General features: G+C 41.0%; 3 protein-coding genes across 3 annotated transcripts; 1 reads left to right on the top strand and 2 right to left on the bottom strand.

The window, feature by feature from the left end:
- Positions 1 to 300: 300 nt before the first annotated feature.
- Positions 301 to 14,268, bottom strand: LOC134851849 (THO complex subunit 1-like). The gene is made up of 10 exons (XM_063868119.1): positions 13,907 to 14,268; positions 13,538 to 13,796; positions 13,172 to 13,444; positions 6,935 to 7,106; positions 6,034 to 6,305; positions 4,390 to 4,471; positions 3,656 to 3,836; positions 3,005 to 3,354; positions 1,956 to 2,117; positions 301 to 630 (listed from the first exon to the last, which is right to left on the bottom strand). The coding sequence occupies exons 1-10, from the start codon at positions 14,262 to 14,264 to the stop codon at positions 562 to 564; spliced, it is 2,178 nt and encodes a 725-aa protein (XP_063724189.1). The 5' UTR covers positions 14,265 to 14,268; the 3' UTR covers positions 301 to 561.
- On the top strand, positions 7,378 to 9,824 carry LOC134851850 (calcyphosin-like protein). The gene is made up of 4 exons (XM_063868120.1): positions 7,378 to 7,940; positions 8,299 to 8,513; positions 9,030 to 9,177; positions 9,470 to 9,824. The coding sequence occupies exons 1-4, from the start codon at positions 7,742 to 7,744 to the stop codon at positions 9,748 to 9,750; spliced, it is 843 nt and encodes a 280-aa protein (XP_063724190.1). The 5' UTR covers positions 7,378 to 7,741; the 3' UTR covers positions 9,751 to 9,824.
- A 187-nt stretch (positions 14,269 to 14,455) lies between the features above and the next one.
- Positions 14,456 to 16,198, bottom strand: LOC134851847 (aspartate aminotransferase, mitochondrial-like). Its single transcript, XM_063868118.1, has 3 exons — positions 15,456 to 16,198; positions 15,205 to 15,384; positions 14,456 to 15,095 (listed from the first exon to the last, which is right to left on the bottom strand). The coding sequence occupies exons 1-3, from the start codon at positions 16,164 to 16,166 to the stop codon at positions 14,724 to 14,726; spliced, it is 1,263 nt and encodes a 420-aa protein (XP_063724188.1). The 5' UTR covers positions 16,167 to 16,198; the 3' UTR covers positions 14,456 to 14,723.
- Positions 16,199 to 24,793: the final 8,595 nt, after the last annotated feature.

Genomic DNA, 24,793 nt, shown 5'->3' with positions numbered 1-24,793 from the left:
TTGGCGCGTGTCACCCTCCCCCAGAATCTGCTACTAGTTACATGCAAAACAGGCACCCAGTTTCGGCCTTGTTAAGCAAACACCCGAGTAAAGAAAAACAAAATTGGAAATTTGAGTGTACGTTAGAGCACTTTAAATTTTTTGAGAAAATTCACCATCTATCTTCTGAGAAAATTCAACTGTGCAATTAAACTCCAAAATAGTAGAACAGTTTTTGCAAAACTATTTGACGCTGGTGGAGCGGATATCATTCTTTCTTAGAAATAGTTCTCATAGTTCTCAATGAGTAAAAACACGGGATACAATCAAAAGTGAATTTCTAGGAGCAACAAAATTTGTCATAATATTTAACAACAGTAATAAGAGAGAGATCAATCACATCAACAAATAGTTGTTTACTGAGGACACCAACAAAACAGACACACTTCTCCAACCAAGTGAGTGAAAGGGAGGAACAACTTCGAAGCACGCGCAACCTGTGCACATTTCGCATTTGACATAAGGGCCATGAAACAGAATTGCGAGTTGCACTTTGAAAGATGTGTGGCCTTTGGGGGGTTCCTAGGACACAACCATGGGCTCATCGGATTCATCCGCTGGTTTCTCTGTTTCTTCTAGAATTTCCATCGCCTGAAATTGAACATCTTGCCAATTATTTTTCGCCTTTTTAATATTTCTAGTTCATTGCATTATTTAATTGAAAAAATTTTTTTTCGGATCTTAACCTTCTCAAAAAAATGCAGACGCTATTTTCCTCAACAAACAGCCTGTGGCGCAGAAAACTATGATAAAAATGATCAATTCAGGTTCAAAAAGAGCTCAAAAACTCCAAATGCATGCGCCATAAAATAAGACCGACAAATTTTCTCAACCCTCTCCACCTGTCAAAAAACAAACCCTACACACGCCCCTGCATAATTTCACAGACTTTTATGTCATACTTCTACCTCAAAATCAAGAAAAAAACTTTTCTACAGAGGCGAAGCTTCACCTCGCAAACACTAGCGACAGCACGACAAAATGCAGCTCTATAAAGTGCAATAAGTAAAATTAAAAATAAGCCTCGAATTAGTACAAATTCAGCTACGTCTTGAATTCGAATCTGCGACCTAGAGATTATGAACCTCCACACTAACCACCCGGCCACGGACGCTAAATACATCACAAACACTAGCCACAAACAAATGCATGCAATTTCCAATGCTAAAGTGAAATTTCCAAATTCGTGAACACTTTTAATGAACACTTTTGTTTGCCAGTTAGGTTAGAAAAAAGAAGGTTCGTGGTAATACACTACGCTGATCGCTAGTATAGAACATTGCCAATCGAAGATTGGAAAAGAGTAATGAACGCAAGTAAAGATTAAAAGAAAACACTGACTTAGTTGAAAAAGTCTCAACTTTCGAATTTCAAAGCAAAATATAGATGCCGTTTAAGCTCTTTGAATTTTTAGAACGACTTATGATTGGCACTTTTTTGATAACATTAACCCAACTTAAAAAAACTGGATCAACAGGTGAAGTTTTTGCTCCGCTGGAAATCCAAAAAAAAAGAAATTCAACTTTTGAAACTAGAAATCGTTCACTCTTTCGCGCCATTTCCACGTTCGTATTTGGAGATGCTATTTACGTCACTTTCAGCAGACGAATTTCAATTGTGCTCAAAAAGTGCACATATACCTAACTGCATATGCATCAATATATGAATGCACATCTGTAGTTATTAGACTTTTGTGCACATTTTAAGAATTGTTCCTGAAAAAAAAACGAAAAAAAAAAAATCAGCAAGACCTATAAAAGACTCTTCACTACGTTCATTACTTTTTTAAAAGAAGGTTCGTAATAATACACTAAGCTGATGCTAGTGTAATAAGACACAACGCTTCGCAAGCTGGCTAGTGTAAAAATCATTAACCAATTATTTGTCGGCCTCTAAAAATCGACTCTTTATTTTACCTTTTTCCGGTACTGTGAGGGCAGCAGTTTGGGGTATACTCTGAACACGATGTGTGGCAACTCCACATCCAGAAGAGACTGGACCAGATTGGACACCGAGGCCTCTTCGCCCTCCCTCTCAACCCACAGTCTCAACATAGACACACACCACGAATCCGGATCCTAAATAATACAACAGATGAGTCAAACATGAGCACGTAATTAGATAATCTTAACCCCAAAAAAACCAATTGTTTAAATTGAGAATCATTAAAATTTTAATTCTAACAGAAGTAGCCGGTCGCTGCGCGTGTAACACAGAATGTTCCGAGCACAGCTTTTATTCTCTAAAAAGGTAATATTGATTTAAATGTTAAAAAATGAATTATTTTTAATGGAAATCTGCAGCGTATAAACATGCAGGTTATAAGTCGCTTTTGAAGCACATTATTTAGATATTAAGGTTTTGAAACTGGAAGAAGATTTCATAGCAGAAAAGTGGGGGTGGCATCTTCATCAAACGTTATCTGGTGTAAAAGACACAATTCGACAGGTCAGGGAATGGCAGCCTAGATTTATTTTTCGACCAGCCTCGTAGTGGAAACTAACTATAGCGGAGAGTGAGTGTTTTCACGGGATTTATGGTACGGTACGTCAACGAACGCTAGCAAGGGTTAAACTTGGCACCGCATTCAGACACCCTGTCCTGATTCGGATACTAAAACATGTTAAAGGAAAAACTAATTTCTCAGTGTCGAGAAAAATTGGTCTGAAATTTCTGTTTTTTTCTCAGGCTTATCTTTAGCGAATGAGTCCATACTGTAAAGAGTACTCACTCCAAATCTCGATTACTACTGTATTTGAGCTAATATTATTTGATTTGAAGTTTAAATCGAATCCATCTTGCAGTCGAAAAATGGCGTGAAACATCTTTCTCAATTCCCAACGAATTTGCAAATTAGTGCTATTTACCGTTCGACAAAAACTCCATTAAAATGCCATTTCGATAGTGAAAATGCAGCTCATTGCATTTTGCATTTATCCGCCCACACATATATAATTTTACCGACCTTTTCTAAAGCGTCAATTTCCTCGTCCTTGAAGTCCAGCTGAACTGCCAAGTCCTTCAGATTGCTCTTGGGAATGTGCGTCGCCATCGCAGTCATTTCCGAGTCGCTCGGTGCACGACACTCGTCAACTAGAGCCGAGTTGTCCCCAGCCGACGCTTCATTATTAGTAGTTGCCGAGGCACCATCGTCCATTTCTTCAGTACCATTGGCCTGAGTTATGGTCTTTTCGTTATCTGCTGTGGTTCTGTTAGGCGTCATCGAGCCGTTTGCGATTGAAGTTCGATCGACACTCATAATGGTCGATTCGGGTTTCACGGCTGGCTTGGCGTTGAAGGTTTTGTCAATCATTGCTTTAACATCAATAACTCTGATCAATATATTTACCACAATACCTCATAAATGCGCCAAACAATTTCAAAAACTCCCTTGAAGTTTCTTCTTTATGTTAGCAATAAGACAATCGGTACATTTGTTCGTGCCCTAAAAAGACGAATTCATTGTATTTATTTTATTTAGAAAATGTCTACAACTGATACTTTAACATAAAGTGACTGCCTGTAATCCTTTCGCTTTATTTGTAATTTTGTGGGTGAACTAAATGACTCGAATGCTATCGCAGAAGTGGTTGTTGTTGTCTATTACTACTCGTACCTTTGAGGAAGTCTGGCACAGTTTTGAACTGTGAGTTGGGCTGGAAGAAGAGGGTGCTCCTCCTGGCCAGAAGTCTCAGCCCACACCACTGGTAGTTGGGCTTCAACACCAACAGGTACTCCTCCTCCACGCCTGCCCCCGGCTCCAACTGCTCCGCCGCCTCCCGGAAGAAGTCCTTCACCTATAGAGCACAAAACAGAACATTCATATTTAGAAGAGCGATGTGGTGAAGTGGCTAAGGCCTCCATCTCTCATTCCAGAGGTCACTGGTTCGAGCCCCGCATGCCCCTGCTCGATGCTTGCAATTTCTCAGCCCAAAACAATCAATAAAGTAAGTACATTTATTTCCTAATAAAAGGGCACAACATCGATTCTGAAAAGTTCTTATGTTACTCTTTTCCCTCGCGGGTTAATTGTCGCATCTTAAACATATCATACTCAAAAAGATCGGCAAAGAAACTGCATCTTCGCTGGGAAACTAATGCAAAATATAGTTTCCACTTAATTGGTAATAGGATTGGCTTATAGAGTTCAGAGTGATACAACTTGCTTTTCACAGATGAAGCAGGGTTGTTTTGTTAGGGTTTCAATAGTGGGATATTTATGGACCCACAATTGTTTTACATGCGTTAAAAGGAGATTTCGCTTGAAGATTTAAGGGTCGCTCATTGTCTGGGCCAAAAATTCTATAGGGCATTTTTGATGCTATTTAAATGCCTATTTTTTCTTCTCACCTCTGGGAAGATGCGTCTATTCTCCGCTCTGCAGGCCTTCAGATTATCCGGTTCTATATTCCACAAACTGGTCAACTCTTTACTTCCTGGAAATCAAACAATGAATTATAGAACAACTCTATAGCCCTCATCAAACACTTGCGGAAAGTTTGCAGACAGGGAAAGCAACGAGAATTGATAAATTTCATTAGTTTTTAAGTTTTGCAGATAATGCAAAACTTCGTTTTGTGCAAAAAAAGCTTCCGAAAAATAACTGCAAAGTCAAGTGAACAAGAAATAGGCCTAATGCTAAACTGCACTTTTCATATACACGGAGGCAAAGCTGAGCTTCGCACCACTTACAATAGAAAAATTATATCATGAATGCGCAATGACGCTAAAAAAATAGTCAACAGAACTTCGAACTATGTCACAATTGAAGAAAGTAGAAAAACAATAAGTAAAGAAAAAAATGCGTTTTTTTTCGTGCTTCAATTTATTTAATTTTTCAAAGAGGTCCGTCCTAGTGGGGTTGTATTAGAGCATTCAAAAAATTGGTGCCAGTATCTCAAAAAAATTACTGCAAATTTTAAGGAAAAACATTGGTAAATAAGCCGACAGAATTGAAGCCAACATCAAATAAGCTGAAACTCTTCGTCAAAAAAAAAACATAGGAAACACTTCATGTAACGCCCACAGAAGATCCACGATAGCTATTCAAGAAGCGTATGCCAAGTAGATTACGTATTTTGGAGACTAAACAGACAAAGCTTAAACCGGCAACCATGAAGCCGAAAAACAATGAGTAGAAAAATAATATCAAACCTCTATAATATACATACAATAATTTCTAGATATATCATGAGTAGTAACTAGCACTCGGTAGTTACATTTGAATTTTCATGAAATTGAGCATGTCAGCAGCATAATAAGTGATTTAACTGATTTTGTTAAACTAATTGATAACCCGAAAAAAGTCTATATTCCGATGTGATAACGCTTGCAATAAGCGCAGCAAAGGTTTCAAACATGATATAGAAAGAAAATCAAGAAATCTGAAAAAAACGTCGACAAAAAATCACTTGGAGACAACGGGTTTTGAAACCAAATCTCCAGATTTAAAAAACACAGATGGCAGCATGGAGACATTACTAACCATTTCCTATGCATTCCAGGGGAAAAAATTGATCTTTCAGTTGACAGACAATTATTACGTCCAGAAGACAAATTAAAACGCCTACTTAACATTTTTTATTTGTAAATAAGTACTACCCTTCAATGGATCGAACGCCTGTTTGATAGTTGATTCGAGATCAAATAAACTTGACCACACCCAAACATCGCTCAAAATTTTGCTCATCGCTAGGGACAAAAACCAATGGTATTGTTGCTTTTGATGAGCATTGATTTAAATGACTGAAAAGACTATTTTAGCATAGGATAAAAAACAGCATCCATTTAACTAAGGAATCATTCTAAAAGCAGCTAAATGCACTTCCCACTAGAAAAGCTTGCAGTCTTATCCCGGTAAACAATTTCCAAAGTCTACGGTTTTCAATATTTGTTGACCATTATTTGAATCTTCTCGCTGAAACGACTTCTTAACCCAGTGAAATGACTAAGCTACTAGTATATCTTTACAGGTTGAATAAATTGAAAAAAAACTTGCCCAGGTTGAGTTTTTTAGAGGGTGGGGCCCCGTCCTCTCTTAGAGCCGCGAAACTATCCCCGATATATGTCCTCCTAGTTCTCGCTTTCGTAGTGGTTCCAGCCGCCGGACTCTCCGTGATGATCTCCCTTTCCGCATTCGCTTTCACGTATGCTGGACATCCGGCATTCTTCCAAGAATTCCAGATCTGTTCTCTGTTCAGAATGTGTTTCAATGTCTTCACAAGTAAGTCGCCATTTGGCGGAGATTCCTGTAGCAATGCGTAGACCTAAAATTTCAATATGTAAGATTATAACAAACAACAAATTCCGAGCTGATATTAAACTGAAGCTGATATTAAACAGAAATTATACTGACAGAGTACTTTTTAGACTACAACTTTCAGCAAAACTCTCATGTTCAACTAAATACTTTACTTCGACTCAAAGGGGCTATTTGATGAATTTGTTCGTTAAAACAATTATTTTACAAAAATATATATAATATTTCCAGCAACGAAGTTATGAAAAATTGCTGCCAAATTAATTCTGCCAAAATGTTGCTCTGGCTACCTCAAATTGGCCATTGTCAATTACAGGTTCGGACCTCGGATTTTTACTCTTTTTTTTGAAAATGACCCAAATGATTTCTGGGCCTTCCTAGTGTTTTAGGAAAATTCAAATCATTTCCTAAAACACATTTTCAAAAAAAATCTTTCTAAGTTTTCTGCACTTCCTATTGTTTCTGAATAAAAAGCCAATCACGCCAAGGTTTATTAGACAGAAGATCTCACTACAAAAAAAAACTTCCAAAAAAAAATCCGTTTTGTAACTCGTTTTTAAAAAACTTGTTTTCTCTGTTTGGGATTCTACTGCTTACATTATTTTGAATTCTACTGTTCTTGCTTATTAGCGTTACCTTTTCCTGATTGGAGTTGACCCAAGAGACCATGTCATCAGGGGCAGACTGGCAGGAGGCTGGTTTGAACTTGACGTCCTTCATGAGTAGATACTGGAACAGAACGAGCATCTGAACCAACACATGTCTCCTGAAGTTCACGTCTCCCAACTGCAGGTCGAACAGCTTCTCGCTAAAATAATCAGGAATTCATTCAAACAATTTAAAATAAATTGATTGCAAAAAAATTTATAACGCATTCGCGACAATAGCGAACTTATTTCCACAATGAGTTTTTCTTCAATCTTTTTACCATTTCCCCTATCAAACTTTTGTCAACGAGCCGCCATTTCAGTTTTTAACTCTCTGCCGAAACCATAAAATGACATTTTTTCAGTACTCAGATTTAGGGTAGGAGTGGAAGAAATATCACCGTCGATGGGGGCACGGAAAAAATTCGAACGCAGGACTATAGAATGGTGTGGTCAAGGAGCAAGACTATAGAAACAGCTATTTTTTGTCTGCGAAGTTTTTTTGGTGTGTCCTTGAATTTTTTCCTACCATCAATTAGAGCTATATAGCTTTATCACAAACCACCTGCACGTGTTTGAATAATTCAACAGTCCAAAAATACGCTTAAACGCAGCGCATAAGATTATAGTAATACATTCAATATACAGTATACCACGCAAAAAACGCTGTTTTGCAAAATACAGCCAACGATTTTCTTTAATCACAACTCATATTTACGCTATATACTATTTTTTCAAAATCACCGTTTGTCTCTTTTCAAATAAAGATTTATATTTCAACTGAAGAACGGTTTAAATGGCGGCAACTGCTCGCCACGAGGCTGAGCTGAAGAAAAAAGCACTAGAGGAGGTAAAGAAAGCGAGGGACCCCATAGACAAGATCAGATGGCAGTGTCTAAGCAGAGGAGCTGCAGGGATCCGAGACCTGGGAAGAGTGTTCCGCAACTTCGATGATTCAGGGGACCAGCAATTAGACTACAAAGAATTCTGCAAAGGTACTTCCGAACATATTTTACGTGCAACTGTGCCTTATATTCGGGGCAAATATAAAACAGGCACATCTCGAGATCTTCTAACTGAAATACCATTTTTTCATTGCATTTTCTTCTACAAAAAAGGCAATTCTTTTCAAAGAGAGCCTAAAAATACTAGAAAGTTCGTCAAAAAGCCAATTCAAAGGATTAAATATCGTGTTTTGCTTCTTATTCGATACTATATTAAGCATGCTTTACTTGAACAAACTATTTTGTTTGAACTCATAGTCAAATGATCGTTTCATCTTTCACTTATTCGAGTTATTATTACTCCTTTGCAAAACGTGATTACTAATTCGAATTCCTGAGGTCATTTCAGGTGTGAGAGACATTGGGTTGACTCTTGGCAAACAAGATCTAGAAGCGGCTTTCAAGGCCATAGATAAAGATGGTAGTGGTAGCCTCAACTTCGACGAATTCTTGGTCAAAATCAGAGGCAATACACTCAACAAAAAGAGAATAGTCTTAGTCGAGAAGGCTTTCAAAAAACTAGACCAGAACGACAACGGCACTATCGAAATAGACGATTTAAAGGTAAAGAGCATGGCAAATAAATTATTTCATACAACTATTTCCTATTATCTAGTACATGAGGGATCTGTTAAAAATCAGCTTGAAGAACACACCCCTTAAAATGCAACGCTACCTGTCAGGTTTACAGCAACTACAATAAATTCGTTCATATTAGATTTTAATCTCAACCTTTGCCACTATTTGATTTTTTTTTCCATTCTGAATTTTTCTGATCGCGCCAACATTCGCCATTTTTGAGGCAAAAGGTTACTTTCTCGTATTTTGTAGAAAAATCGGAAAATCAAAACTTGTTGCAAAAAAGAACGCAAAAAAAACTAACGAACCAAGGGTTTAAGAAGTACCTTTTAATTTTGTCCTTTAACTGTAACTCTAAAACATATTAATTCGTGGTATACCCACTGAAAAACTGGAATAAAGAAACGGCAACGTTTGCTCTCCGATATTCAGAGCTAACTATGTTTCATCTTTTCCAACCAATACAATAGATCAATGACCTGTGAACTTTTTTCGTTGCAGGGTGTTTATGACGTCACGCAGGATGACAGGTACAAGACGGGTGAGATGGGGGAGGATGAGTTGCTGAGGGAGTTCCTGGACAAGTTCGACTCCCCCGACAACCGAGACGGCACTGTCACGAAGGAGGAGTTCATCAGCTACTACGCAGGTAACTGGCAGACAAGACAATTATGGACATATTTACTCCATCCTCAGTGATAACTTAAAAAGTACAGTGAGACCTGGGAAACAATTGTAACCTTCAATCCACAAACATTTAAGCTTCACTTTCCGAAGACATATGTGAACAACATCATAAACATGCTCAGCATCTAATAACGCACTTTTATTTGGCTTAATTGCATTTCTTGCGAGTTGATTCTTTTGTTAAAAAAAATCATGATTTTGCTTGAACAGACTTTTCTTGAACAAACTTTATGTTTCCAAAAATGATTTTTCAGGCATTAGTGCGTCAGTTGACAACGACGCCTACTTCGACCTCATGATGAGACGCGCTTGGCGACTGGACGAACCCAACAGGCCCAAAACAGGCGGAGCATTCAAACCCAACATCGGGTACCAGACACCCGAACCCAATGGATACACGCTGACACTCCCGTCTCTAAGTGGGAACGGCCACGGAGCTAATCAGAGAGACTTCAAAGTTCGTGGACTCAGAGGACTAAAGCCCCGAAGCAATGCTAAGGGACATCTTTTAACGACTCAACTACCTCTATCTTGAAGTTCCACAAACAATTCTGTCTTATAATTTTTTAAACCAGCTTTCAATTCAAAAAGTCTAGTTTTGTTGAACAATCAGATAGAAAAAAAACACGAGCTCGGGTTTCGTAATAAACGTCGTCACTATAGACACCTCGTCGCCAACTCTGTACGTGATTATCAAGATAGTAGTTGTAACTAATCAAAAGCACCTTGATAACTTTTACCAAATTAACAACCCCAAAAATATTTTTGCCTTGTTTAAAGCTAAAACCCTTACAGGTGTGAGTTATCTCCTTTTATCATATCGATATTATCATAATTTTGGTTCATGTTTCGATTAACTCGAAGAGTCTGAACTATCTACGGCTTAAATTCGGTCCCCCATCCCCAATTTTGGTTTTTTAAAAAGCACAAGGGGCCTGTCGTGAAACCAAATCGAAGCTCTTTGCGTCGGACTAAAAACAACAACAGGACTACAAGTTCTTTGCGTCAAAATTTAGATTTCGAAAAATTATGAGAAAAATGCTTGTTTCGAGAAAAAAATGGATAGACTACATTACACGGTAGACCATGAAAGTTGAATTAGTATGGACACCCAATCAAATTGCTTTTTATTAGTCATAAAAGCACTCGCAGTTTTTTCCAAGCTCGCCTTCATCCCCTTCTTTCTCCAAAATCACACCCAAATAAGCTCTAAGTGACAAACTTAAAATCAAGTATAGTAACGCCAGACATGGACGTTACCTCCATTCCAAGTGCGCAGAATAAGACGCTGGATTCGAATTTATTATAACTCAAGCCAACAAATGATTGTGATCTATTTAACAAAATGCTGAACTAGAAACTCGAACTACAAATTTTCAACCAACTTACAAAAAAATTGTAATTTCATGGAAATGTTTTGAAGCTGACAAAAAAAGAGAAAAACACAGAGGCGAAACGGAGCACTGCACACTTGCGATACAAAGCAAGCATATCATTGCAAGATAGCGAATAGATAGAAAATCAGTCGGAAATAACAAAATCGAAAAATTGGGAAAAACAGTCAAGAAAAAAAACAGGACAAAAAAGTTTGTAAATTTTGCCGACCGGCCACTGAGCCGACAATGCGTGGTTAGACGCTAAATAGGCCGAAACAAAAAATACCATAAAAATTAATGTCATAAAAAAAGTTTTGAGCAATTAAGTATTAAAAACTGAACTTTTGCAACAAAAACTATCTGATTTTGAAAAAGTCCAATACTTCAAAGGGCGGACAAACTAAAGTCCCGCCGGGACTTGAACCTGAGGGTGTAGAAACACCTTCGTTACCTCTAGGCCGATTGGGAAGGAGTCTCGAAATTTCTGAGGCTCACTAAAAGTAACTTTAATTTCAACTTCAGATTTGTAAGAAAAGTCGTTTACCGGGGAAGTCTAGGTCCCGATTACAAGAGACTTGCTGGCCCAACTGTGAATAAAAGCTGCCTTTGAATTTCAAGAAGCCAGGAGCACTATAAACTAACTTAGGCTCAACCCTCAAGTAAAAAAATCTTGAACTACATTTCCTAGCTTAATGAAAAGAATTTCAATTAATGAAATTCAATAAACGAATGAAATTAATGAATTTCAATAAACGTAGCCAACTGACAGTTGGAAAAAAGTAATGAACGCAATGAAACAGAAAAAAAACTGACTTTTTGTTTTTCAAAAAAACTTCAACTTTCGAATTTTGAACAAAAAACGTATGCCCTTCAAGAACTTCGAAGTTCACGATTAACTTACGATTAAGGTTTTTTGATAAAAATAAACCAATTTGAGGAAACTGGATCAATAGGTAAAATTTGTGTTTCTGTGGGAAATCTGATAAATCAATTCCATTTTCGAAATTAGAAATCGATCACGTTTTTTGTGACCTTTTTACTTTTAATGTTCGATAGTTGAGTTTGCCTTTATTTTAACATAAGAAACGAACTGAACTTACATATCAACCAAAAAATCAAATCGCGAAACAAGAAATTGGAGCCTGAACAAAATTGTAAACTTTTTCCTGAAAAAAAAATCACCAAGACCTATATACTTAGCTAAATTAGAATATGAAATCGATCACAATTTTCGTGACCTTTATACTTTTACTGGTCGATAGTGGAGTTTGCCTTTATTTTAACAAAAGAAATGAACAAAACTTAAAAAATAATCAAAAATCAAACCGCGATAAATTGAAACTGAGCCTGAACAAATTTTAAGACTTTCCTGAAAAAAAATCACCAAGACCTATATACCTAGCTACAACAACAACAACCAAAACCTTTTATAAGAGTTATCATTACAATCATTGCTCGTAGTATGCTAGAATTCGAGTTTACTGCTGAAAATCACTAAACATGCAGTCGAATTCATTTGTTCAAAATAGACTGAAAAACAAAAACTAAATCGCCTACGGAAACTTTCGAAGGACGTAGAACGTGAGGTAAATTAGCGGGCGCATAGAAGACCAGCCGGTTTTCCATTGGTAGCATTTTTTGAAAATCGGTACAGTAGTTTTTGAGAAAAATGAAATTTCTGCACAAAAAGCTAAAACTTTCCAAAGACCCGAAAAAAAAACAAATCCCATACATTTTCATAATACATGTTTTTTTTTTCAAACAAGACATAACACTAGCCAAAAATAAAGCAGCAACATATGCAGTAAAATTGTTTATGCTTAAAAAAGCTTAAAACAGAGGCGAAATTGCACTTCGCATACACAAGCAAAAATATGACCGATAATGCTAGAAGTCTACAAAATTTCTTAAATGACGCACGCCAATTATGAGTGTGCATGATTGCGGAGTGACGCAAGCCAATTATGATGCAGTACCAGTCAATTTGAAAAAATATATATCAACTAACATGCCTCAATTTACAGAGCGGACGCATTTTGACTAGTATAAGAAGTTCATCAAGAACATCCGTCCCTGCCCAGGTTCGATCCCTCTTATTTTGATGTGGCTTTCCTTCCCTACCTCTACGTTACAGATCCAAGATACTTTGAAGCTAAAAAGCTATTTGTAATATAATAGTCTGTGTTAATACCCTTAGCATTGGCTGTACTTAATAGCTGGTTATTGATCAAAATGAACACATTTTGTCGCAACATTTGCACCGCAACAATATTTGCGACTTGGGCTGGAAAAAAAAGATAGTTCATACTATAATACAAGCTTTTCTTGCGTAAATATCATGAAATTGAAAAATACCAAAGTGTCACCAAATGAGCGCTTTTATTTGCGACTTAGGATTGAGAAAAAGATTTTTTTTCGTAATAGTATAATACGCTTCTCTAGTGTAATCAGGTCGCAAAATGAAATGTACATTTAACTGGTTCAATTGACAAGCAAACATTTAAAAAGCGTTTACAAAAAAACACCCTTTCCTGACAACTACTTATTTGTATCTCGCAAGTTTGACTAGTGCTCGCTAACCTGGTGAGATTTTTAGGGAAGTACACGTTTTCTTCATCCGAGTCTGGTCCACCCGTCACAGTTCGCATGGCCACATTTTCCAACTTATGCTGTGCAAATATCTTCAGAACAGTTGAGGCATTGGTTGTGAATGCCGCCCATTTCTGTTTGTCGTAGCACTGGTTGGGGTTTCGGAAATAGTCTTGAAGCGACCAGAACTTCTTGTAGAGATTGTAGTCAATTGCACGGTCTTTAGCTTTTGTTGAAGCGTCAGTGTCCATTGAATCATTATTCCTAAGACAGTAAGGAACCCAATAATGAATTTCAGCGTCAGATTTTTTAGTTACTAATGTAGGAATAAAAGGCCAAGAAAAAGTGCATAATTACGTCGAGTCATTCAAGATATGTGCGAAAGTTTCCTCGTTAACTTCCGGGTCCGTCGCGAAACTCGTGACATTATCCAAGTTAAATGCGCCCATGATATTGAGAGCACTTTTCTCGTCCAGGGGTAAAAGTTGTGCCAGGAATAGCTGGATTCGCCCACACAGAACTGTATTTCTGAATGTCGAAAGCCGTCGCAACAGATTGTTGCACATTCGTAGTAAATAGTTCTTCCCAGCAGATAACATACTTTCGCTTCTCCACGCTAAACAAGGAAATAAAGTTCTTTTTACACATCTGATCGTCGATTACGATTCAAGTAATGGGTTCAGTAACTATTACGAAAAAAGTGTTATATATAGCATTTAAACTCACTGTCTATCTTAATTTCAACAAAACTGAATGCATTTTCACACTCAGATACTGTTATACATTCAAACATGTCTTCTAGCAGGACAAAAGGTAAATTGTGTGCGCATTGGTTCAAGTTGACAAGCTGGATCGAGGCCTCGATAACTCCCAGACATCCGGATAATCCAAGATTCTTCATTTTTACGTTAGAATATAGCGCATCTCTCAATGATTGTTCACATATACTCTTCAGGTCTGCTTCAATCAGGCTTCCCTGAGGAGGTTTTGCAATGATGTTACAAGACTTAGGATCTCTAAGAAAAGTAGTCATGAGTTCCGAGTAAAACCGACTAACTGCGGTCGAACTGGATTCTTTATTCATTATGAATTCTGAAAAGGAAGAAATTTTTTGCATAGCCACAAATCTTGCAAATCGGGTCTATTTGAAATTAAACTATGTTGCAACCTCAACGGATAAAAAATCTAGTATTCAAATTCAAGAAGCCATTAGACTTTTATCTATTTAGTTTGATCATGATATGAAGAAATAGACTTGAGTTGAAAAATAGACAGTAGAACTAATTATTAAATTAACACCAGCGTTAATCACTTCAAATAAAACTTTAAAACTGCCATTTTATATCAATATTCATGACAGACTCAGCTCTAGCGACATCAAGTCATCTTCTATCTGCATCAAGGTACAGCAATCACTTGAGAATAATTTGGTATATTTCAGTATAAAATGATCATATCTTCTCAGCGCTCCATTACACTCATATGACATCAGATTACAATCAAGTTCTGTTAGTTCAGATTCATGTCAAGGATAACCCTTCATTCATTTCGATACATTGTGAAGAGCTTGTGCTACATATTCTACATTTTTGGGTGTCAACCCTGCCACCGATACACGACCATCTTTGGTCATATAGATCGAATAGTCCTCTCGCATTTTCAGCACTTGGTCTGGATTAAGACCTGTAAAACAGAACATTCCGATCTGATTTGTGATGTGAGACCAATCGCGGCTGCTACCTTGCTTCTTGAGACCATCGACGAGCGCGTGTCGCATGCCAATGATGCGGTTGGCCATCGTCTTCACATCTCCCGTCCATTCTGACCTGAGAGAGGGATCACTCATGATAGTCTTCGCAATTCGGACACCATGACTGGGAGGCATACTATACATTGGTCTGATGATGATTTTCACCTGAACAAATTGGTGTTCAAAATTATCAAAATCGCCTGATTTCTGGATGACTCAAATGCTCAAGACTAAGCTATCATTTAAGTTTTCACAAAGAAACCACAACACTTACCTGAGATTCTACTCGTTTGGCTTCCTCTGCACTTTCACATACGAAGCTCAGAGCACCAACACGGAGGCCATACAAACCCATGTTTTTGGAGTAGCTTTGAGTGAGCGCTACCGAGTGTCCTTTCTCAACAAAGTGTCGAACAGGGAAGGCATCACGGTCAATGTCTCCACTCGCAAAACCCTAAATGAATATGTAAACCAATAAGTTTTTCAAATAACGCCAGTTTACGAATTGGTGGAATCAAGACATACTTGATATGCCATGTCAAAAAGTGGGAACAGTTTTCGGGCTGCGACCACTTCTTCAATCTGTTGCCATTCTTCCTTCGAAGGATCAACTCCGGTGGGGTTATGCGCGGAGGGATGGAGCAGAATGGTATCTCCTTCTGGGATCTTGGAAATTGCGTCAAGCATTCCAGAAACATCCAAACCAATAGTCTTCTCGTTGTAATATCGGTAACCTTTAACTTCCAATCCTGCGTGGCCGAAAATTGGAGTGTGGTTTCCCCAACTAGGAACAGGTAGCCAAATGGCCTTAGGGTTGAATTTTTTCAGAAAATTTGCTGACACTCGGAGTGCACCAGTTCCTGATAAGGCTTGGACCGTCGTGGTTCTTTCAAGCGCAGGATTGTCAGCACCCAAGGCAAGTTTGATAGACAACTTGTTGAATTCCTGGTCACCAACAATGCCTAGATATTCTTTGTCTAATTGGGCATCCATAACTTTCTTTTCGGCAGTTTTAACAGACGGAAGAACCCATGGTTTTCCATTTTCATCCCGGTATGCACCTACTCCCAAATTGGTTTTTTGCGGGTTGCTATCCTCTTTGAACAATTCAGTCAACCCCACGATTGGATCAAGTGGTGCCATTTCTAGGTGGCTCCACCATGCCATGTTTCTTGCTACGCCGAGTGTGCCTCTGCCAGAGCATGTCAAGATCACTTTTCGAGTCGAGGAAATCATTTTCGTCTAAAAGTGGTTATGACAAGATTCAAAAGTACGCTCGGATTAACTTCAAAATAGCTATAAGTCAAAAAAATTTTAATCAAAATACGAACGTTTTCGCTTTAACTAGCATCATCAGGTATATACAACTAAAAGTCAAAGTATTTACAGTTAAAAAGAGTTTTACAATCAAAATGAATAATATTGCAATTTTTGAGTATCTCAGAAACTTACATTATCTTTAAAACGATTTATTGGAAATTTCGTTTTTGGAGATATTTCGTTCTCCAACAAATTTCGTTTTTGGAGATATTTCGTTCTCCAACAGATTCTAATCAAACTGACTGTGACATTCGACCAGAATTGACAAAAAAGGCCATTTCCAATTATTAGCCGCTGACCTTGAGAATTGGCAGTTTTAGCAGTTTAGCGACGTTATTTGAACGATTAGACAAACTGTGAAAGTCGGGATATTCTGGTATTTTTAAAATTTCGATTTGTGACGTGTATTTCGATTTGTGACGTCAAACTTCCGAGAAACGTCGAAAACGGCCATTTTAGGAGAGAGATCAGAAAAAAAGGGTCCCAATTTTTACGGAGTGCAGCCAGTATTTAGACAGCCGCGTATTCATACTCGTCAGTATTTAGACAAATACTGTATGAACCAATCAGAATCGAGAAAAGACATAAATAATCCAAAATAAATAATAAATATTTATTAGCTTCTTCTTTGTCTCGATTCTGATTGGTTGAAAGTATTTGTCTAAATACTGACCAGTCTGAATACGCGGTTGTCTAAATACTGACATATAACCCAATTTTACCATCCGGAGGGGTCCCAATTTTGCCAATCCGGAGGGGTACTAATTTTTGTAACATTCGTCTACTGCAGTCACACATGAGGCTTAAGAAAAATAGGCCCTATAACCATTGGCTCAAGAGTCAGGGACACTATCTCTTGTGTTTTTGTACCTCAAATCAGTCGGAGCCAATTCGGTTCGCTTGTGACATGAGACTACGACCCGTTACAGCTTAAAGGCTACTACTAAAATATCCCCCCACTCTAGAATTAGAAACGTCCCCATACTTAGGTCTCTAGATACCCAAAATACATGAACGCCGTTAAAAACCGGGTCGGAACAATCCGTTAAGTTACTTTTTATTAGACAGTGGAACTTTGATCCATTTCAGATGGATCAACCTAAAACTCGCCTTACCTCAACATAACAATTATAAAACACACTCTAGAAATTTAAATTACGACTCACATTGTAGCACGCTCAAGAACCAGGAAGTAAATAAGTCGGTGAGCAACTCAAGAATCAATAAAGTAACTAAAATGAGTTTAATGTTAGTCAGTTTTAATAACAAGAACAAGTTTTTACTCTAGACTGTAAATTCTCATGAACCATTGGGACACTCTAGCTGTCCAACTTTCCACCGAAGGTTCACTCTGGTCCAGTTAATAATAGTACTCCAATCACAACAATCCAGTTCGTGGGAATGCGCTCGTCTCTGTTTTAGATGAGACAGCTCTACTCTCGATTATTATTGCTACTGAAATTGCGAATAGCAATTTCCCACTGATTTTTCTAGCAACTTTCCCGCGATTGTCACTCGATCGTTCTGACTTCTCTTTTCTGATTTTCAGTTATCGCGAGAAAATCGTGCATGACAGGTTCCATTCGAAATTTTGAAAAATTAAATTTCACTCCAAAATCAAGTGCTTTTTGCTTCTCTCAAGGTCAAACTTCCAAATATGACCGACTGGCACATACTCCCCGGACTCGAGATCGATGTCCTCATCGCGTGCTGTCTTCTGTCAGTGAGTCCCAGAAAACCGAGTGTTACTCAAGATACAGTGCCAGTGGTCATTTACAGAAGTTTGCAGCAGACTTAAGCTTATCTACACCCCAAAACTCACAGCCATGTAGAATTTTCACATTATCGCTAAACAGCAATCAAAATCTGCACACACCTGCACCCTTGAATTCTCGCTTTTCAAGCCAATTTAAAATTTCTTTTGTCCCATTCAATTAGGAAATTGTCATGCAGCATTTTCGTTTGACAATAGATATAGCATATTAATAACAATATCTTGTTTTGTTAAAATTTCTTTTTCGTGAACCCAGGTTTCACCTGGATCCACGCTCAAGCCCCCTTTCCCTCTCAAGACTCAAGATCCATTCGAGCCACCTGCTCATCTCGCACTCTTCGCCTTGGAGGTACTGCACCCTGAGGTACTAGATACGGCAAACTGTCTCAACAGTTCCTCTTCATCATCGGAGCTAATCACAATCTCCTCCCAAGCCTTCAGCTGCTCGTAGGATCGCATCCATTCTCTTTGCTCTTGCAACCTCTTTGCTTGGTTGGGTAGTGCCTTCACCCTTGATTCCCGGTTCAAACAAAAGGAATTGTGCAGGCTCAAGCTCACGTTCTTCGCCAGGTCCTCCTCTAGTATCGATTCCCTCGCTTTGGTATTGTCTCTAGACATTTTACCCACTCTCTTCCATCCTGTCGTGATCGCATTACGATGGGTTAACAGGGGTCTCTTGAAAGCTTCCGGCCCAATCTCGGCCTGGAACTGTCGATACTCCTTTTGATGTTTTCTCATGTGATCTTTCGTTGTCATGTACAACCAGGACGTCAGCGTCGCCCGAAACCATGGGAAGTACCTCAAACGGCTCCAGACATGTCTGACTTCCGTTGGTATGGCGAATACCTTGCACGCAGTCTCAAACATCTCGAGTCTCCTACTGTAGTCTATCGCGTATATTGACTCAGCCGTTGGCGTCCCCGCTTCCCGATACTTCGTTATATTCTCTTCTATCCATCTCAGAGCCAACATCGTACTCACTACCAAGATCGTCACCTTCTGTCGGTGATCCGGTAGTCCGATCGACCGGATTTCTTCCATATCCCATACCAGGCAAAGGTTCTTGTGATCTGGATACCACACCGTTTGCGCCAAACAGTGGCATGGGCATTCTCCATGGGTGATCTCAATGCTCCTGAGGTTAAGCTCCCCCGAGGCTTCCCAGAGAGGCTCAAGCTCCATCATTTTCTCATGCATCGTGTCGTTATCTTCCAGGTTTGGAGCACTTCCCACAGGTTTTCCGATCACGTTTTGTCTCTCGTGATCGCTTGTGTTCTCTCTCTCCAACTTCAAAAGTTCTTCTCCCCAGATTTCACTCAAGTCATCTCTCAATTCTTTTGGTACTGTCCCTCTGATTTTTCTCAACAACTTGTGCGAGTGATGCGATATCCTAGCCAACCTCACGCACTTGGGCACTGAGAAGGCCTTGTCCACCAGTACTCTCTGGCTGGATGCTTCCACCATCGCCATGTGCAGTGGATAGTGACTTCCGCACAAGTTGGCCATCATTGACCCTATCAGGGATTTTGCGTTCAATGGCAGGCCATAAGCTTCGCTCATGGGAAACCCCATTTCTGCCTCAAGACCAACTTTCCAGCTCCGGATGTGTTTTTGAGTCACCTGCAACACCCCAGGCCATGATTCTACGCTCAACGCCGTCACCCAATGGTGTTCAGACTCTAGTCTTTCCAATGACTGCAAACTACACATTCTCGAGAAGAATCCGAGAGCCGTCGCTATATTCACCGTGGTTCTCGCGTAACACTCCGCTACTATTTGCACTTCACTTCTCTCCCTTTCCGTGATGTCTTCGAACCAAGTGACCAGGTCTTCTTTTTGAAAGGACAGTATTCTGACGCATGACCGTCCATCGCAGGTGTGCTCTCCGTTTCCACACGTCGAATCCAGACAACTACCCGGCTCCAATTTCTTCGCAGACCCGGGATTGTTCGTCTTTTCGCTTGGCTCTTGCATCTGAGGTGAGATTAGCTTATGCAGCACACTCAACTTTGCCAGATCTTCATCTTCCGTTGGAGCTAACCTCACTCGCTCGGTGGTTTCCTCGATCAGACTCGCGTGGGGATGTGGACACCAGGAGGGTCTTAATAGCTTCCATACCACTCCCAAGTTCGTGGTTAACAAGCCATTTCCATCGCCCATGTTCACTTCAACTCTCTTGTTCGAGCGCGGTATGCTTACCACCTCTGGTGTTTTCTCAAGAATCAGGCCCAAGCTCGGCCCCTCTTTTTCCACCGCGTCTATTTCCATTATTCTTTCTGTCCAAAACTTCAGTAGCTCCGCTACCTCATGGTTTCTGTGGGCGCCTCCAGTTTCCGAGTCTAAGAAGGGGTTGTAGGCTATTCCCATTACTCCCGACACATATTGGTATTCCCCCTTCTCGCTGAGTCTCGAGTACTGCTCTGACGAGGCCAGGTTACGATGAACATCATGTTCTTCTTCGAACTTCTTATTATAAAACCTCCGCACCTCGTCTAGCTTTCTGTGGTTCTCTAGGGATTGTCTGGAACCATCCTCCTTTTCTATTCCTGTACTCTGATATAAGTTCAAGATGATCGTTGAGACTCTTTTTTCCATGGTTTTACTTCCGCTTGCTCTCTGTTGGCATGCCAGGATGGTGCTATCAGACATCATCGACATTATCCATCTCAAGAAACACGTGGCATCCTTTCTTCTAGCCAGGCTCAAGCCTGAATTGTCCCTGGCTACGTGTTGCATCAGTGCCTGATACACATCTATCTTCTTGCTTCCCAACTTCAGCCTGTCATACGAAGTCAGTGTTTCCAACTCTATTCCCACCAGACTCCAGGTGAACATTAATTGTCCTGCAGTTCTAACGAAGGGATTCGCCATTAATGGTGGTGCTGATGAGGGTGTCCTCATTGCTTCTTCAAAATGATCCTTCAACAAACTCTGCCAGGACCTCTTTCTATTTTATTAACCTCGGCCTTTTGCTGGGTGGCCCAATTGCGTCGCTTGCGAGCTACTCCACTGTCCAACTTCTTCCAGCAGTCCTCCATTTCTCTCAATGTTTCAAGGGCCACCCACCACGTCCGGGAAGTGTTCCTCGTCTTGTTCTTCTCCAATGGATCACTCGTCACTTGCTTGCCCATGTCCTGATGTGCCTTTGAGATCCATTCTTTGCCGATATCCACTTCCCATGTCTGTCCGTTCGTTGAACCTCTCTTTACGTTTATCTTCTGAGGCTTGAAGTCTTCCTCCGATGTCGAACTGGTGGAAGTCTCTATTTCCCTTTCTACTTCAAGTGGTCTTCTGAGCTCCGAGCTGTTCTTGTATGCCGCCGTCTTGCATCGAGCCAAAACCATGGGCGCCGTCTCTCTCAAGTTTCCTTCCGAAACAGCCTCCACTGAAGGACTACCCAATCCTTCTACTTCTCTCTTCCTCTTGCGAGTCTTCACATTTCTGCTTGAGGGTGTTGTAGCTATCATCACCGATTCGACCTCCCTATCCAATCCTTCCAACTCTTGCCTCCCCCCTGCTCGAGCCTTAAGGATATTAGTACTTTTAATTATATTACTAGTCCCAACCTTATCCCTTTTTATATCATCAACTCTTTTATCTACAGTTTTTTGTTTCAGAGTAGAGCTGTCCTCACATTTTTCTTCTCTAGTCTTCGATCGTGAATTTCTCAGCTCTACCAGCTTGCTCAGCAGCTCTTTTCTCGCCTTCTCATCCAGGCCCCTTCCTATCAGAAGCGGTTCTCCAAATCTTACGACTGTGTCCCACAGTTCCTCCTTGAACTTGTCCATCGTCGTCTCGCTGCCCACTTCTTGATTGAATTCTTCCAAGAATTCCTGCCAGGCATCGTTCTTCAGAGATCCCAGGAATATGTCCCTGTTCCCTTCGAAAGTGTTCTTTTCCCTTTCCTCCGAGCTCAAGAGTATCATCCCCATATTGAAGGTCTCACTTGCCAATGGCAATTCCAGATTCTTCCGGGGGGACGGATTCAGGGGTGGGGTGGCAGTATCTGCCCAATTCTCCTCGCTCAAGTCTTTCAACAGCTCTTGAGTGGTGAGCTCCTCCCCTGATGGCCCTGGTTCAGGCGTATTCCCCACTTCCATGTCTTCACCGGCTTCACTGAGAGTTTCATCCATACTCTCTTCTTCTGACTCATGTCTCCTTCTCTCGAGAATTTTCTTAAATCGGTCCTCGACGGGTCCACTCCTCTTGTCTCCAGGCGTGTCCACTGACAGTGGTGATGGTGTCGTAGGATCCAGCTTTTTGTATTCCGTCAGTGCTACATGCAGTTGACCTGCTGCATCTAGTTCTGTTCCCTCCTCTCTCATTTCCACCTGTTCCAAGCCATAGGGTGCCTTATATTTTCTCGTGGCAAATTTCATGTCGTCCACCAATGCGACGTGCCCCTCCATCACGATCATCCTGCCATCATCCCATATGGGTAGCATGTTCTCAAGTCCCTCCTTCTCTAGAGTTCTCAAGACCTTCCGCACCTCATATCCGGGGGGCTGCGAACCTCTACTCTTTTTCGCTTGCGTCGTCCACGAATTTACCTTCGTCTCGCTGGTATGGAAGTAGACCGCCGCCGTGTAGCCGATGAACAGGGGGTCCCAGCCATCCGTGAAATGCTTCTGTATTTCCTCCGTCGTCATCTTCGCCATTATGGAGGGAACTACCAAGGGACTGTTCATTCCCAAGGTCATCCTCCTGACTATCGGGAACTCAGGCATGGTGGCTGGGAGGATTTCTTTCTCCATTATGGCCTCCAGCTCCCTCTTAACTAGTGCAAAGCACTCCTTCCAGGCGGGGATCCTCAAGACTTCTCGTCCGTCGGCCGTCAATGGGTTCAAGTTCCAAAACTTGGGATACATTTCAATGGGGCCCTCTCGCTTGCCTCCCATTCTACATTGCATTTGTCCCCTGAAGTTGCACACTATCAGCTCGGCATCTTTCACTTTTCCAAAGAGTACCGTGTTGCTCATACGCGCTCTGAGCACCTCTTGTTGACACCAATTTAACGCCGTCCCATCCAGTATACTGATGAGACTCAAGTGCGTCACCGAGTGACGATACGTTGTCACCAGGGGATCTGGGAACGCGTACGTCACTGCTGGACCATAAATGCAGGTCACCACCTCCTCTAGACCCCGGATTATCCCCATTGGGTCCGACCTCATTGCCAGGCATAGGTCCGTCAACAGAGGCATCCCTCTGTTCGCCTTCTTCCATTCTTCTCTCGAAGTTGGATTCTCATCTTCACCCGTCATGTGCTGATTTTGCATCATGAGGTATTGTACTAGCAACGTCTTCAACCCTGCGGCACACTTGTAGGAGCTGGTTTCAATGCTCGTGTGGACTCGATGAAATCCCATGGACTCTCCCCATAGACAGAGGCTCTCCATATTCCATTAATCGATGAAACGACACCAATTCCCCATGGGTCAAGAGTACTAGTGCCAGGTACCCATCAACTCGAAGTGTCTCCACTCCTCGACTAAACATATATGCTGGGCCCATGTTGAACAAGTATCTGGGGTAGACCAAATACAGGGCCAAGAGCAGGCTGATGGGCATGCCCAGTATCTCCTGCACGAAGGCTCCAAAGATAGTCGCCGTGGTACCGAATATTCCTGCAAGGAAGAATTCCTTCTCCCAGCAAGGACTCAAGAACTTGAGAATCTCGTAATCCCTCCTAGTCTTCAATTCGCTTTTGGCGTGCTCTCTCCAGAACCCTCCAATCGTCACTTCATTGGCGGCCGAGACAAATCTAGCCACCGTCATGTCTCTTGTTTCGGCCAGCTCCATTTGTTTCTCCAGAAAACTCCAGACTTGTTTCACGAGGGGTGGTGCTTCCTCCCTCGTCTTGTTCGTGGCGTTCTCCAGCCTTGGTGTCAAAAATGGCCACCAGCCATTCTCTTGAGTCAAGCGATATTTCATCGATTCCAATTGCTTTTCCGTCTCGGCCACATTTCTTCTCTCGTTACTGGGACCTCTAGACTTGCTGGTGGAGTTTGTGATCTTCAAATCCATACTCCGAAACCACAAGCTGGCCGTTAATTTGCTTATCGCCGGGTGATCGTCCCCGATGACTGGGCTGAACTTGAGTTGCCTGGCAAAGTTCGATATCTCTAGCAAGAGCACCTCGTCTAATACGATCAGGATGTCGGCTAGTCCATAAAAGCCCCTCAGTGCATGAGATATGTCCGCCCATGCCGCCGCCATTTCTGACTTGCGAAGCCTCAGGTTCGATGGCTCCAACTCCCGATTGGGGGCTGCCATTAGAATCCGCCATTCATTCCCTTCTGCTATCAGGATCAAGACCGCGTACACGAACTGTAGGGCGGGTGGCATACTCGCGTATCCAGGGGATGTGGTAAACACCACCTTCGTCTTGGACCCAAATCTCGAGACAACACTCTCTTGCACTTCATTCATCGCCGCAAACAATGCCTGAATGGCTTCCCATATCTTCCTCGATGTCGGAATTTCATCGCCCTTTAGTTGCTCAAGAAGTCCCATCGCGTGCAGGTGATCATTCATTCCTGCAAACAATAGCAGCTCAGGTTCACAGGGCATCTCCGACTTTATTGCCACCACCAGAGTTAACATCTGATTTAATTCAGCTCCTGGCAAAGAGTATATCAGAGTCTCCGGCCAGAACAACTTGGGAGACGTTCCTTCGAAGTCCGACCCCGCCACAATGACTACTCTCGCAGCAGCTGGATCTGCTCTATCATAAACTGCCATGGTTTTGGCCAGCTGGGTGCTGCCA

The sequence above is a fragment of the Symsagittifera roscoffensis genome, chromosome 7 (assembly GCF_963678635.1).
Source record: "Symsagittifera roscoffensis chromosome 7, txSymRosc1.1, whole genome shotgun sequence".
NCBI classification, from domain to species: Eukaryota; Metazoa; Xenacoelomorpha; order Acoela; family Convolutidae; genus Symsagittifera; species Symsagittifera roscoffensis.
Note: the sequence above shows the minus strand (reverse complement) of the source record. Positions and strands in the feature narration are given on the sequence as shown.

Excerpts from the sequence above, each read along its gene's own strand:
- LOC134851850 (XM_063868120.1), top strand. The coding sequence starts at position 7,742 with ATGGCGGCAACTGCTCGCCACGAGGCTGAGCTGAAGAAAAAAGCACTA. Across the intron at positions 7,941-8,298 it reads CTACAAAGAATTCTGCAAAG|GTGTGAGAGACATTGGGTTG; the intron begins GTACTTCCGAAC and ends AGGTCATTTCAG. Across the intron at positions 9,178-9,469 it reads GTTCATCAGCTACTACGCAG|GCATTAGTGCGTCAGTTGAC; the intron begins GTAACTGGCAGA and ends ATGATTTTTCAG.
- LOC134851849 (XM_063868119.1), bottom strand. The coding sequence starts at position 14,264 with ATGAATAAAGAATCCAGTTCGACCGCAGTTAGTCGGTTTTACTCGGAA. Across the intron at positions 6,306-6,934 it reads TCAACTCCAATCAGGAAAAG|GTCTACGCATTGCTACAGGA; the intron begins GTAACGCTAATA and ends TTGAAATTTTAG. Across the intron at positions 3,355-3,655 it reads TGTGCCAGACTTCCTCAAAG|CAATGATTGACAAAACCTTC; the intron begins GTACGAGTAGTA and ends TTGATGTTAAAG.
- LOC134851847 (XM_063868118.1), bottom strand. The coding sequence starts at position 16,166 with ATGATTTCCTCGACTCGAAAAGTGATCTTGACATGCTCTGGCAGAGGC. Across the intron at positions 15,385-15,455 it reads TTTTTGACATGGCATATCAA|GGTTTTGCGAGTGGAGACAT; the intron begins GTATGTCTTGAT and ends ATATTCATTTAG. Across the intron at positions 15,096-15,204 it reads CCAAACGAGTAGAATCTCAG|GTGAAAATCATCATCAGACC; the intron begins GTAAGTGTTGTG and ends CAATTTGTTCAG.